The 13,003-nt window shown below is 66.0% G+C and overlaps 1 protein-coding gene across 10 annotated transcripts in view; it reads right to left on the bottom strand.

Moving 5' to 3' along the window:
• LOC110484524 (neurexin-2) overlaps positions 1-13,003 on the bottom strand; it is a 48,994-nt gene that overhangs the window by 21,781 nt on the left and 14,210 nt on the right. For 6 of the 10 annotated variants that reach the window (XM_085563446.1, XM_085563454.1, XM_085563452.1 and 3 more), the window contains 9 exons: positions 12,514-12,558; positions 9,067-9,228; positions 7,792-8,233; positions 6,441-6,824; positions 5,171-5,371; positions 3,575-3,601; positions 2,423-2,542; positions 1,422-1,803; positions 254-444 (listed from right to left, as the gene is read on the bottom strand). In XM_085563446.1, the coding sequence (XP_085419572.1) occupies positions 254-444; positions 1,422-1,803; positions 2,423-2,542; positions 3,575-3,601; positions 5,171-5,371; positions 6,441-6,824; positions 7,792-8,233; positions 9,067-9,228; positions 12,514-12,558 (1,954 nt within the window). The remainder of the gene's footprint in view (positions 1-253; positions 445-1,421; positions 1,804-2,422; positions 2,543-3,574; positions 3,602-5,170; positions 5,372-6,440; positions 6,825-7,791; positions 8,234-9,066; positions 9,229-12,513; positions 12,559-13,003) is intronic. The other 4 variants (XM_085563447.1, XM_085563448.1, XM_085563453.1 and 1 more) reach the window with 4 other exon arrangements.

Raw genomic sequence — 13,003 nt, 5'->3', positions numbered from 1 at the left:
GTGCCCAGGTGTATCCCAGGTGTGCCCAGGTGTCCCCCAGGTGTCCCCCGGGTCTCACCCTTGAGCTGCAGCCCGCGGGCGCCCTGCCCGTGCTGGGTCACGGGGTACCCACACACCGGTACCATCCCCCAGGTGTGCCCAGGTGTGTCCCAGGTGTATCCCAGGTGTGCCCAGGTGTGTCTCAGCTGCCCCAGGTGTGCCCAGGTGTGCCCAGGTGTGCCCAGGTGTCCCCCAGGTGTCCCCCGGGTCTCACCCTTGAGCTGCAGCCCGCGGGCGCCCTGCCCGTGCTGGGTCACGGGTCTCCCGTCCACGCGCAGCGCGTGCAGGGCCCCCCCCTCCCGTGCCACGGCCACCTCGTGCCAGCGCCCGTCGTGCAGCGGCTGCTCCGAGTTGCCCTTCATGAGCGAGGGGCCCTCGCCCAGGTCGAACACGTAGTGGATGTACCTGGAAGGGGGCGTGGCCTCGTGGGGCGTGGCCGGGGGGGCTCACCTGAGGCCGGGGGCTCACCAGGGACCCCCCCCCCACCCAAATTCAGGGAGGGTAACGGGGCCGGGGGCGTGGCCAAAGGTGGAGGTGGGGCCACAGTTGGGTGTGGTCGTTGTGGGCGTGGCTTGAGCCATGGGGGCGGAGCCTAAGGCTGGGGTGGGGGGGGTCCCTGAGGGCTGAGGGGGTCCCAAGGCTCAAAGAGGTTCAGGAGGTCCCCAGGGGGGTCTCCAGGGCCCCCCCAGGGCACCCAGGAGGTCCCTGGGAGGTTCAGGAGGTCCCTGGGTGGTTCCCAAGGTCCCCAGGATGTCCCTACAGTCCCCAGGAGCTCCCACATGTCTCAGGTGGTTTTGGACATCCCCTGGAGGTCCCCAAGGTCCCCAGGACCCCCAGCATGTCCCAGGAGGTCTTGGACATCCCCTGGAGGTCCCCAGGATGTCCCCAGGACCTCCAGCATGTCCCAGGAGGTCTGGGACATCTCCTGGAGGTCCCCAAGGTCCCCAGGATGTCCCCAGGACCCCCAGCATGTCCCAGGAGGTCTCAGACATCCCCTGGAGGTCCCCAGGATGTCCCCAGGACCTCCAGCATGTCCCAGGAGGTCTCAGACATCCCCTGGAGGTCCCCAAGGTCCCCAGGACCTCCAGCATGTCCCAGGAGGTCTCGGACATCCCCCGGAGGTCCCCAAGGTCCCCAGGATGTCCTCAGGACCCCCAGCATGTCCCAGGAGGTCTCAGACATCCCCTGGAGGTCCCCAGGATGTCCCCAGGACCCCCAGCATGTCCCAGGTGCTCTCTGAGCTCCCCAGGTGCTCCCCGAGATCCCCAAGGACCCCACAGGCGTCCCCACGACCCGTGAAGATCCCCGAGCTGCCCTGCCCGGCCTTGGTGTCCCCAGGACCCCCGAGGTGCCCAGGACGTCCCCCCCGGTGTCCCCCTCACCCCTTGACCAGCTCCACCACCAGGAAGTCGGAGCCGCTGCCGCCGTTGAAGAGGATGAGGCCGTCGGGCGCCGTGGTCTTGAACTGGAAGAAGAGGTGGAAGGAGGCGAAGGCCTGGAGCGTGGCCAGCGCCACGTAGGAGCCGCGGCCACCGAAGGCCACCGGGTCGGCCACGATGGCGCGGCGGCCGAAGCGGGCGTTGAGCTCGCAGGAGCTGATGTCGCCGTCGCGGCACAGGTCCAGGTAGGGCAGCCCGTTGAACACCAGCCCGCTGAGGTGGCCCAGGAAGTTGGACGGGACCACGGCCAGGAAGCGGCGCTCGGTGACGATGCCGGTCTCGATGTTGTGGAACTCCAGGCGGGTGTGCGAGCCCGACAGCTGCCCTGGGGGGCGCGGGGGGCACGGGGGTGGCACCGGGAGCCCCGGCGCTGGCCCGCGCCACCGCGCCGTGCGCCCGTGGTCTCCTGGACCTCTGGGCTGGGTGCGGGGTCATCGCAGGGCTGGTCAGCTTGTCCCCGCGCACCCGTGTCCCCAAGGACCTTCATCCCTGTCCCATGAACTTTCAACCCTGTTCTCATGGACCTTCATCCCTTACCATGGACCTTCAACCTTGTCCATGGGCCTTCATCCCTGTCCCATGGACCTTCATCCATATCCATGGACCTTCATCCCCGTTCTCACAGACCTTCATCTCCATCCCAAGGACCTTCATCCTTGTCCCAAGGACCTTCATCCCTGTCCATGGACCTTCATCCTTGTCCATGGACCTTCATCCATCTCTGTCCCATGGACCTTCATCCCCATCCCATGGACCTTCATCCATGTTCCCACAAACCTTCATCCCTGTCCTCATGGATCCCTCTCCCATGGACCTCCATCCCTGTCCCATGGACCTCCATCCCTGTCCCTATGGACCTGCAGCCCCACTGACCACGTCCCCATGGGGCTGAGCCCCCCGGTGCCCCCAGGCCCAGGTCCCCCCGGCCGTCCCCGCGGTGTCACCTTCGACGGTGACGTTGTCGACGGCGAGCTGGAGGCTGCGCCCGCGCCGGGCCACCCGCACCGAGTGCCACTCGTTGTCATCCAGCCGCTGCCCCGCGAACAGCGTCTCGGGGCCCTTGCCTGGGGGCAGCGGGGACAGCGGGGACACCGGTGACACCGGGGACAGCGGGGACAGTGGGGACAGCGGGGACAGCGGGGACACCAGGGACAGTGGGGACAGCGCGGACACCGGTGACACCGGGGACACCGGGGACAGTGGGGACAGCAGGGACAGCGGGGACACCAGGGACAGCGGGGACAGTGGGGACAGCAGGGACAGCGGGGACACCAGGGACAGTGGGGACAGCGGGGACAGTGGGGACACCAGGGACAGCGGGGACAGCAGGGACAGCGGGGACAGCAGGGACACCGGGGACAGCGGGGACAGTGGGGACATCAGGGACAGCAGGGACACAAGGGACAGAGGGGACAGCAGGGACAGTGGGGACACTGGTGACACCGGGGACATCGGGGCAGCAGGGACATCGGGAACACCGGTGACATTGGGGACACCGGTGACATTGGGGACACCGGGGACACCGGGGACACCCCTGTACTGGTGACACCACGGCACTGGGGGACACCAGTGACACTGGGGGACACGAGGTGACAGCAGTGACCCTGGGGACAGCACTGTACTGGGGACAGTGTGCCACCAGTATGGGTGACATTGTAGCAGTTGGTGGCACTGGGTGGCACCGTGGCAATGGGTGGCACTGGGTGGCACCAGATGTTCACAGCTGGACACGGCCCAGGAGAGAAGCCGGGGGCACCGCCCGGGTGTGAACCCCTGAACCCACACTGGGGGGGGTTTGGGGGTCCCTGTGGAGGTTTTGGGGTGATCCAGAGGGTCTGGGGGTGTCCCCAGGGGTGTCCCCAGGGGGTTTGGTGGGGTTTTGGGGGTGCTCATGGGGGGATTTTGGGGGTGTTCATGGGGGGTTCTGGGGGTGCTCATGGGGGGTTCTGGGGGTGTTCATGGGGGGATTTTGGGGGTGTTCATGGGGGGATTTTGGGGGTGTTCATGGAGGGTTTTGGGGCCGGGTGTCCCAGGGGGGTTTGGGGGTGTCCCGGGTGTCCCAGGGGTGCCCGGGGTGCCCCGGGGGTGGCACTTACTGGGGTGACAGCCCACGCGGACACAGTCTGGGGAGAGAAGACACCGGTCAGGCCCTTCGCAGCCGCCGCCAGGGGGCGCCCCGGGGACGGGGGGGGGCGGCCGGGGGGGCGAGGTGCCAGAGGGGGGCACTGGGAGGGACTGGGATTGAACTGGGAATGAACTGGGGGGATTGGGAATGGGATGGGAGAGACTGGGAAAGACTGGGAGGGACTGGGGGGGACTGGGAATGGACTGGGAGGGACTGGGAGGGACTGGGAATGGGATGGGAGAGACTGGGAGGAACTGGGAGGGACTGGGGGGGGGACTGGGAATGGGATGGGAGGCACTGGGGGGACTGGGGGGCACTGGGAGGAGCTGGGAATGGACTGGGAGGGACTGGGAATGGGATGGGAGACACTGGGAGGGACTGGGAGGGAACTGGGAATGGACTGGGAGGAACTGGGAGGGAACTGGGAGGGACTGGTTACTGGTTCAGGGGGTCTCTGGCACCTCGCGGGGGGGCACGGCCGCCCTGAGGGCCCAGCCCGGGGGATCCGGGGGGATCCGGGGGGATCCGGGGGGATCCCACCCAGGGCTGGGCCCCCCCCATCAACCGCTGCGGGGCGGGGGGGGCAAACGCCGGGACCCGGGGGGGGGGTCCCCAATTCCACGAGGGGGTCCCCAACCCCTTGGGGGGGTCCCCAATCCCATGGGGGGTCCCCAATCCCGTGGGGGGGGTTCCCAATCCTGTGGGGGGGGGTCCGCACCCCACAGAGGACCTGCAGCCCCACGGGGGTCCCCCCCAATGGAAGGGGCTGCAGGAGGGGTCCCCCACCCTGGGGGGGTCCCCAATCCTCTGGGGGGACCCTCGCCCCCTCGGGGGGGTCCCGGCGCTGTGCCCCGAGTGGCAGCGGGGGGGTCACGAAGGCCCCAATCCCGGTGGGGGGGGGGGACGGGGACACCGAGGCGCCTCTGGTGACCCTCCGGGGCCAGTCTGGGGGCACAGGGGCGATTCTGGGGGTGCCTGGGCACCATTTTTGGGGTCATGAGCTGCCTGAGCACCTTTGGGGGAAGTTTTGGGGTCCCAGGCACCAACATGAATTTTGGGGGGATACCAGGCACCATTTTAGGGTCCCAGGAACCATTTTAGTTTTTCAGACACCATTTTAGGGTCCTAGACACTATTTTGGGGTCCCAAGCACCATTTTCAGGTCCTAGACAACATTTAAGGGTCCCAGGCCCTATTTTAGGATCCCAAACACCATTTTAGGGTCCTATACATAATTTTTGGCTCCCAGACACTATTCTGGGGTCCCGGGCCCTATTTTAGGATCCCAGCTCCTATTCTGGAGTCTCAGGCCCTATTTTAAGGTCCTGGGCCCTCTTTTAGGGTCCCAGGCCCTATTTTGGGGTCCCAGCCCCTATTTTGGGATCCCAGACCCTATTTTAGGGTCCCAGCCCCTCTTTTGGGTTCCCTGGCCCTATTTTGGCTACCCTGGGATGACCAGAACCGCCTCGGGCCCCGTTTTGGGGAGGATTTCGGGGAGGTCTCAGGGACATTTCAGGGACGTGTCGGGGGTTCTCCGGGGGTTCTCCGGGGGTCTCGGGGGGCTCACCCAGGTTGAGGGTGAGCTTCATGCGCCCCCCGTCCAGCTCGAGGCGCAGGGTGTCGGCCGAGTGGCGCGAGGTGGTGGCCAGGACGAGGCCGAAGGCGCGGGGGGACATGAAGCGCAGGGACACGTCCTCGGCCTCCGTCTGCTCGCCCGGCACCTGCACCTTCAGGTACATGCTGCCGTCATAGCTCAGCACCGCCGCCTCTGCGGGGACAGGGACCCCCGTCAGCCCCGGCACGGCCACCCCCGCTGTGCCCCGGGGGTCCCCGCGGTGCCCCCGTGCTGTCCCCTCTGTCCCATGTCCCCGCAGTGTCCCCGTGTCCCCGCTGTCCCATGTCCCTGTTTGTCCCCGCTGTCCCCGTGCTGTCCCCTCTGTCCCCTCTGTCCCGTTTCCCCGCGCTGTTCCTGCTGTCCCTGCGGTTCCGGTGTCCGGTGTCCTGCTGTCCCGGTGTCCCCACTGTCCCCATGTCCCCGTTTGTCCCCTCTGTCCCTGTGTCCCCGTGCTGTCCCCGCGGTCCCGGTGTCCCCACTGTCCCGGTGTCCCCGCTGTCCCCTCTGTCCCGTGTCCCCCCGTTGTCCCCGCGGTCGCGGTGTCCCTGCACTGTCCCCGTGTCCCTGCTGTCCCCTCTATCCCGTGTCCCCGCGCTGTCCCCGTGGTCCTGGTGTCCCTGCTCTGTCCCCGCAGTGTCCCGGTGTCCCTGCTGTCCCCTCTATCCTGTGTCCCTGCACTGTCCCCGTGTCCCTGCTGTCCCCTCTATCCCGTGTCCCCGCTCTGTCCCTGCACTGTCCCAGTGTCCCTGCTGTCCCCTCTATCCCGTGTCACCACAGTGTCCCGGTGTCCCTGCTGTCCCCTCTATCCCGTGTCCCCGCTGTCCCCTCTATCCTGTGTCCCTGCACTGTCCCAGTGTCCCTGCTGTCCCCTCTATCCCGTGTCCCTGCTCTGTCCCCACACTGTCCCGGTGTCCCCGCTGTCCCCTCTGTCCCGTGTCCCCCCGTTGTCCCCGCGCTGTCCCTGCACTGTCCCGGTGTCCCTGCTGTCCCCTCTATCCCGTGTCCCTGCACTGTCCCGGTGTCCCCGCTGTCCCCTCTATCCTGTGTCCCTGCACTGTCCCCGCAGTCCCGGTGTCCCCGCTGTCCCCTGTGTCCCGTGTCCCCGTGCTGTCCCCGTGGTCCCGGTGTCCCTGCTGTCCCCTCTATCCCATGTCCCCGCTGTCCCCTGTGTCCCGTGTCCCCGCGCTGTCCCCGCTGTCCCCGCGGTCGCGGTGTCCCTCACCCGTCTCGCAGCGCGGCCCCAGGTAGCCGGTGCCGCGGCAGTCGCACACGAAGCGGTTCCAGCCCTCGCGGCAGGCGCCGCCGTTGCGGCAGGGGCCGCTGGCGCAGAGCCGCGGCGGGTCCCGGGCGCAGAGCGGGGCGACCCCGGCCGCGCCCCCGGCGGGCAGCAGCGCCCGCACGTCGCGGCTGCGCCCGTCCACGAACAGGTCCCGCACGCAGCCCACGAAGCCCAGGCGCAGCCCCGCCGCCCACAGCTCGGGGGGCGCGGGGGGCCCGGGCCGGCCCTCGGGGAGCCCCCCCAGGTACAGCTCGGCCCCCACGTCCAGCACATCCCGGTCCCCGCTGGCCAGGAAGGGCGTGCTGCGGCTGTTCACCGAGACCGAGCCTGCGGAGAGCGGGCGTCAGGGGACGGCGGGGACAGGGGGACAGGGGGACAGCGGGGACAGGGAGGGGACAGCGGGGACACAGAGGGGACAGCGGGGACACAGAGGGGACGGGGGGACGGGGGGGACAGCGGGGACACAGAGGAGACAGCAGGAAAGAGGGGACGGGGGGACAGGGAGGGGACAGCGGGGACACAGAGGGGACTGGGGGGACGGGGGGGACAGCGGGGATAGAGAGGGGACAGGGGGGACAGCGGGGACACAGAGGGGACAGGGGGGACGGGGGGGACAGCGGGGACACAGAGGAGACAGCAGGAAAGAGGGGACAGGGGGACAGAGAGAGGACAGTGAGGACAGAGGACAGAGGAGGAATGGGGGGACAGAGGGGACATCAGGGACAGAGGGGGAATGGGGGGGGACAGCGGAGACAGCAGGGACAGAGGGGACACAGAGGGGGGAGAGTGGGGGGACAGCAGGGGACAGAAAATGGACAGCAAGGGGACACCTGCACACCCCATGCACACCTGCCCGCCCCTCTTTGCACACCTGCCCGCCCCTCTTTGCACACCTGCACACCCCATGCACACCTGCACACCCTTTGCACACCTGCCTGCCCCTCTTTGCACACCTGCACACCCTTTGCACACCTGCCTGCCCCATTTTGCACACCTGCACACCCTTTGCACACCTGCCTGCCCCTCTTTGCACACCTGCACACCCTTTGCACACCTGCCTGCCCCATTTTGCACACCTGCACACCCTGTGCACACCTGCACACCCCTCTTTGCACACCTGCCTGCCCCTCTTTGCACACCTGCACACCCCATGCACACCTGCACACCCTTTGCACACCTGCCTGCCCCTCTTTGCACACCTACACACCTGCCCACCCCTCTTTGCACACCTACCCACCCCTCTTTGCACACCTGCCCACCCCTCTTTGCACACCTGCCCGCCCGGCCCGCCCACCTTTGCGCCCATCGCGCTGCACGTCCACGTGGCACCACTCGCCGTCCGTGACCTTGCGGGCGCTGGCGCGGAGCCGCAGCCCGGCCGCGCCCATGCCCAGCAGCAGGTACAGGTGCCCGTCCAGCAGCTCCAGCGCCAGGAAGTCGGGGGGCGGCGGGGGTGGCCCGCGGGGCGCGGCCGGGGGGTCGCGGGGGGGGCCCTGCCCGAAGAGCAGCACCCCGTTGGGCTCCGTGGTGCGGAAGTCGAAGGAGACGGAGCCGGCGCGGGCCGGGCGCCAGGTGGGCAGCGCCAGGTGAGCCTGGGGGGTGGCGAAGGTGACGGGGTCCAGCGCTGGGGGGGGGTCGCAGTGGAAGAGCAGCGCCCCGTGCAGCGTCACCCGCGCGTCGCCCTCCTGCGCCAGCCGCGACAGCTCCAGCTTGAAGTCGTTGTTCTTGTAAACCACCTGGGGGGGTTGGGGGGGGACACAGGTGAGGCTGTGGGGAGGGGGTTTGGGGGTGCCCTGCACCGCGGAGTGACCCCCAATGCTGCTGGCCTGAGGTGTCACCTGGAACGCCCCTGGGGACACGCACAGGTGAGTCGGGGTCCCCAAAATGTGACCCACAGATCCTGGGGACACGCACAGGTGAGTCGGGGTCACCAAAATGTGACCCACAGATCCTGGGGACACGCACAGGTGAGTCGGGGTCACCAAATGTGACTCACAGATCCTGGGGACACGCACAGGTGAGTCGGGGTCACCAAAATATGACCCACAGCCCCTGGGGACACGCACAGGTGAGTCGGGGTCACCAAATGTGACTCACAGCCCCTGGGGACACATGCAGGTGAGTCGGGGTCACCAAATGTGACCCCGAGATCCTGGGGACACGCACAGGTGAGTCGGGGTCACCAAAATGTGACCCAGAGATCGTGGGACACACGCAGGTGAGGTGGGGCCCCCAAAATGGCACCCACAGTTCCTGGGGACACACACAGGTGAGGTGGGGACTCATGGACATCCCCAAAATGTGAGCCCTGTCCCCGAGGACATGCACAGGTGAGTCGGGGTCCCCAAATTGTGGCCCAAGGTCCTCAGTGACACGCACAGGTGAGTCGGGGTCACCAAAATGTGACCCAGAGCCACCAGGGACACGCACAGGTGAGTCGAGGGTCCCCAAAATGTGACCCCTGCCCCCAGGACGCACACAGGTGAGTCGGGGGGCTCTGGATCCCCCCAACCCGAGCCCCCCTCCCCAGGTGAGGGTGGGGGGGGGGTCCCCGAGCCCCCAGACTCACGTCCTTGAGGCAGCCCATGAAGTTGTTGCTGACGGGGGACCCCGGCAGGTCGGCGGTGTTGGGGGACCCCCCCACATAGAAGAAGTCGTCGGAGCCCAGCATGGTGAAGTCCTCCTGCGTGTAGCCCGTGGTGGTCAGGATGCCGTCCACCGAGATCGTCACCTGCGGCACGAGCGCCGGCTCAGCGGGGACCCCGCGCCGGGGCACCCCAAAACCGGGGAGGGGGGACACGGGAGGGGGGGACAACGGGGGGATGGGGGGGGCGATGGGCGTGGGGGTGACGGGGACAATGAGGGCGAGGGGTGGGGGGGGTTGGGGTCACCTGGGGGGGTCACAAGGGGGTGGGGTGGGGGGGTTGAAACCCCCCCATGTCTCCGGAGGAGCCCCCCAAGGAGCCCCCCCAGGTGAGAAGGGGTGGGGGATGACGGGGGGAGGGGGTGACAGGGGGTGGGGGAGGGGGTGACATGGGGGGGTGACACGGGGTGACATGGGGGGTGACATGGGGGGGGTGACACAGGGGGGGAGGGGGGTTAGTATCGAGTTTTGGGGGGTCCCGGGGCAGAAGAAAGCTCAGACACCAACGCGGTCGTTAGTGGGGGCAGCGCGGGGGTAGGGGGCGTGCACAGGTGTGCCAGGGGCGTGCACAGGTGTGCAGGGGGTGTGCACAGGTGTGCAGGGGGCATGCACAGGTGTGTAGGGGGCGTGCACAGGTGTGCAAGCACGTGCAAAGGGAGGGTGGGGGCGTGCAGGGGGGTGGGGGGACCCCAGGGGCATGGGGGCAGCCCCACAGTTGCTTTACCTGTACACACACCTGTACACACCTGTACACACACCTGGTGTGACCCTCATACACCTGCACACACACCTGCACACACACCTGGTGTGACCCTCATACACCTGCACACACACCTGTACACACCTGCACACACACCTGTACACACACCTGTACACACCTGCACACACCTGTACACACACCTGGTGTGACCCTCATACACCTGCACACACACCTGAACACACACCTGTAGTGACACTTGCACACCCGAACACACGCGCGCACACACCTGTGCATACGCGCACCTGCGCGCACACACACACCTGTACACGTACACACCTTTACACACCTGTGCTCTCACACACCTGTACATAGGCCTCTGCCCACACACACCTGCACACACCTGTACTCACACACCTGTACACACCTGTACACATCTGTGTACACCTGTGCAGGCACACCTGCAAACGTACGCACCTGTGCACGGACACAGCTGTACGCACGCCTGTGCACACACACCTGTACATATGCACACCTTTTCACACCTGTGCACACACACCTGTACATACACTGGTGCACGCACACCTGTACACATACACAGCTTTACACACACCTGTGCACGCGCACCTGTACGCACCTGCATACACACACGTGCACACACACACCTGTACATACACCTGTGCACACCTTTACACACCTGTGCACAGACACCTGTACACATGCACACCATTACACACATGTGATCACACACACCTGCGCACACCTGTGCGCACACCTTTACACACCTGTGCACAGACCTGTGCACACCTGCACACGCACACCTGTGCACATGCACATCTTTACACACCTGTGCACACACCTTTACACACTTTTACACACCTGTACACACCTGCGCACACCTGTGCACACACCTTTGCACAACTTTGCATGCCCCTCACACCTTCTGACGCCCCCCAGCCCCTCCCCCCGCGGGGGGGCGGCCCCGGTGCCCCCCCGGGTGGGGGTGGGGGGGGTTGGGGGAGGGGAAGGGAGGGTGGGGAGGGGTCGGGGTGGGGGAGGGGCGGTGTTAGTCAGGCCGTGCGGGGGGCGCGTGCGGTGGGGGAGGGGCGCAGCCAGCGGGGCCCGACCCCCGCCCGGGGGGGGCTTTTTTTGGGGGGGGGGGAGGGGCGGCCCCGCTGCCTGCGCGGGGTGGGGGAGGGGCGGCAGGTTGGGGGGGGGATGGGGGAGGGGCGGCAGCTTGTCCTGAAAACGCCGTTTCCATCCTCGATTTGGGGGGAGGGGGGGGTGTAGCCCCCGGAAAAAAAAAAAAAATTTAAAAAATCACCCATCCCCCACCCCTCCCCCAACCCCCACGTTGGGTCCTGACACCCCCGCGGGCGGGGTTTGGGGTGAAAGCGGCTGGTTTTGGTAAAACGGGGCAAAATCCAAAGGAATCGCCCCAAAAAGGGGAGCGGGGTGGGGTCCCACGTCCCCTCTGTGAGTGGCAGCTGGGTTTGGGGCAGGAACCCAAATTTTGGGGTGGTTTTGGGGCTTGCGGAGCCGCGAGGGAGAGGATGGGAGGAAATTGTCCGAAATTCCGGGAATTCGCCCCAAAATGAGGCGTTTGGGAGTCTCCATCCTGCCCCCGATCCGCAACGCGTTTTTGGGGGAAATTAAGGAGAATCGGAGCCTTGGCTGCTCCGGGGGGTAGGATTGGTATCAGATTGCTCCAAATCCCAAAAAATCACCTCAAAAATTGGATCTGGGACTCCACAAATTTCCCAGGGGAAAAGGAGCCCAGCCCGGGCTGGATTTTGGGGTGAAATCGGCTGGTTTGGGGACCAGGGAGCTGCAGCTATGCCCTGGATGGTGGTGGTGGGGGGAAATATTGTCCAAAATTTCTAAAATTCATCCCAAAATGGGGGAGTGGGAGCCCACATCATCCCCTTGGGGAAAATCGGCAACTTCTGAGCCCGGCCTGACCTTTTTGGGTGGAAATCAGTCATTTTTAGCATCGGGGATCTGCAGGTGTTGGGTTTATCCAATCCCCCAAAATCCAAAAAATTCCCTAATTCACACCAAAACGAGTTGGGGACGTGGGGGGGTGTGGGACCCCATCGAGAAAACCACACCCTGGAAAAGGATTTTTTTGGCCAAACCAGCTATTTTTGGCACTGGGGAGGTGATGCTCCGCCACAAGATGGTGGATGGGTGAAAATTGCCCTAAATCCGTCAAATTCATCCCAAAACAGCGGGAGTCGAACTCTCTTGAGAAAAAATATCACCGTCCTGAGCGCAGATAAGGGTTTTTTTGGGGGGAAAACAGCTCGTTTTGGCACGAGGGAGCCGCAGCTCCGCCGCAAGACGGCAGACGGGTGAAAATTGCCCAAAACCGCTAAACCTCACCCCAAAAACGGGGTCGCAGATGGGTTGAGGCGCCACCTCACCCCCATGGAGTGACACCCGCCCGCTCGGGGAGGATTTCGGGTGGGGTGCGAGGAAGAGGAGGGTGGGGGGCAGAACCAGCTCTGCTTTATTTTGCCACGAGCGGGGTCGGGGTTGGGATGAGCCGAAGCTCGGCCTGCGAAGATGGCGGATGGGTGACAATTTTTTGCCCAAAATCCCCCGGATCGGCCCCAAAAGGTCGGGAGCGGGGCCACGGCGAAGCCAAGGAGTAACAATAGAGTGATAACTACCAGGTAATGCAGTTTGTTTACCATAGCGTGTCCGATCCCTGCGTGCTGGCGGCGAGAGAAGGACAAAACACAAACGTGACCTTTGGGGGGCGCTTTTTTGGGGTGGGGGCGCGGGGTTTTGGGGGTTGGTGGTTTTTTTATTATTTTGGGGGGGGTCGGGGAGGGATTTGGGGTTGTTTTTGTTAAGGGGGGGCCCCCCCAGGATTAGTGGGGGACGGGAGGTTAGTGGGGGGGGGCCCCGCGGGGGGGGGAGGGGAAGCGTGTTAGTGGCACGCGCACACACAGGGGGGAGGGGCGTGGCACGAGGAGGGGTGGGGGAGGGGCGTTGCACGGAGGGGGAGGGGCGGCGCCCACCTTGTGGGGGAGAGGGGAGAGAAGCAGAGAGTTGTCAGAAAATTGGGGGGGGGGAAACCCCCCGAACTCCACCGGTCACACCCCCTCCCCCCCCCGTGGGGGTTGGGCAGAGAAGCCCTCCCCCACCCCTCCCCCT

The sequence above is a fragment of the Lonchura striata genome, chromosome 31 (assembly GCF_050655825.1).
Source record: "Lonchura striata isolate lonStrDom1 chromosome 31, ASM5065582v1, whole genome shotgun sequence".
Taxonomy (NCBI): domain Eukaryota; kingdom Metazoa; phylum Chordata; class Aves; order Passeriformes; family Estrildidae; genus Lonchura; species Lonchura striata.
The sequence above is the reverse complement of the archived record's forward strand: the minus strand, read 5'-3'. Positions and strand labels throughout refer to the sequence as shown.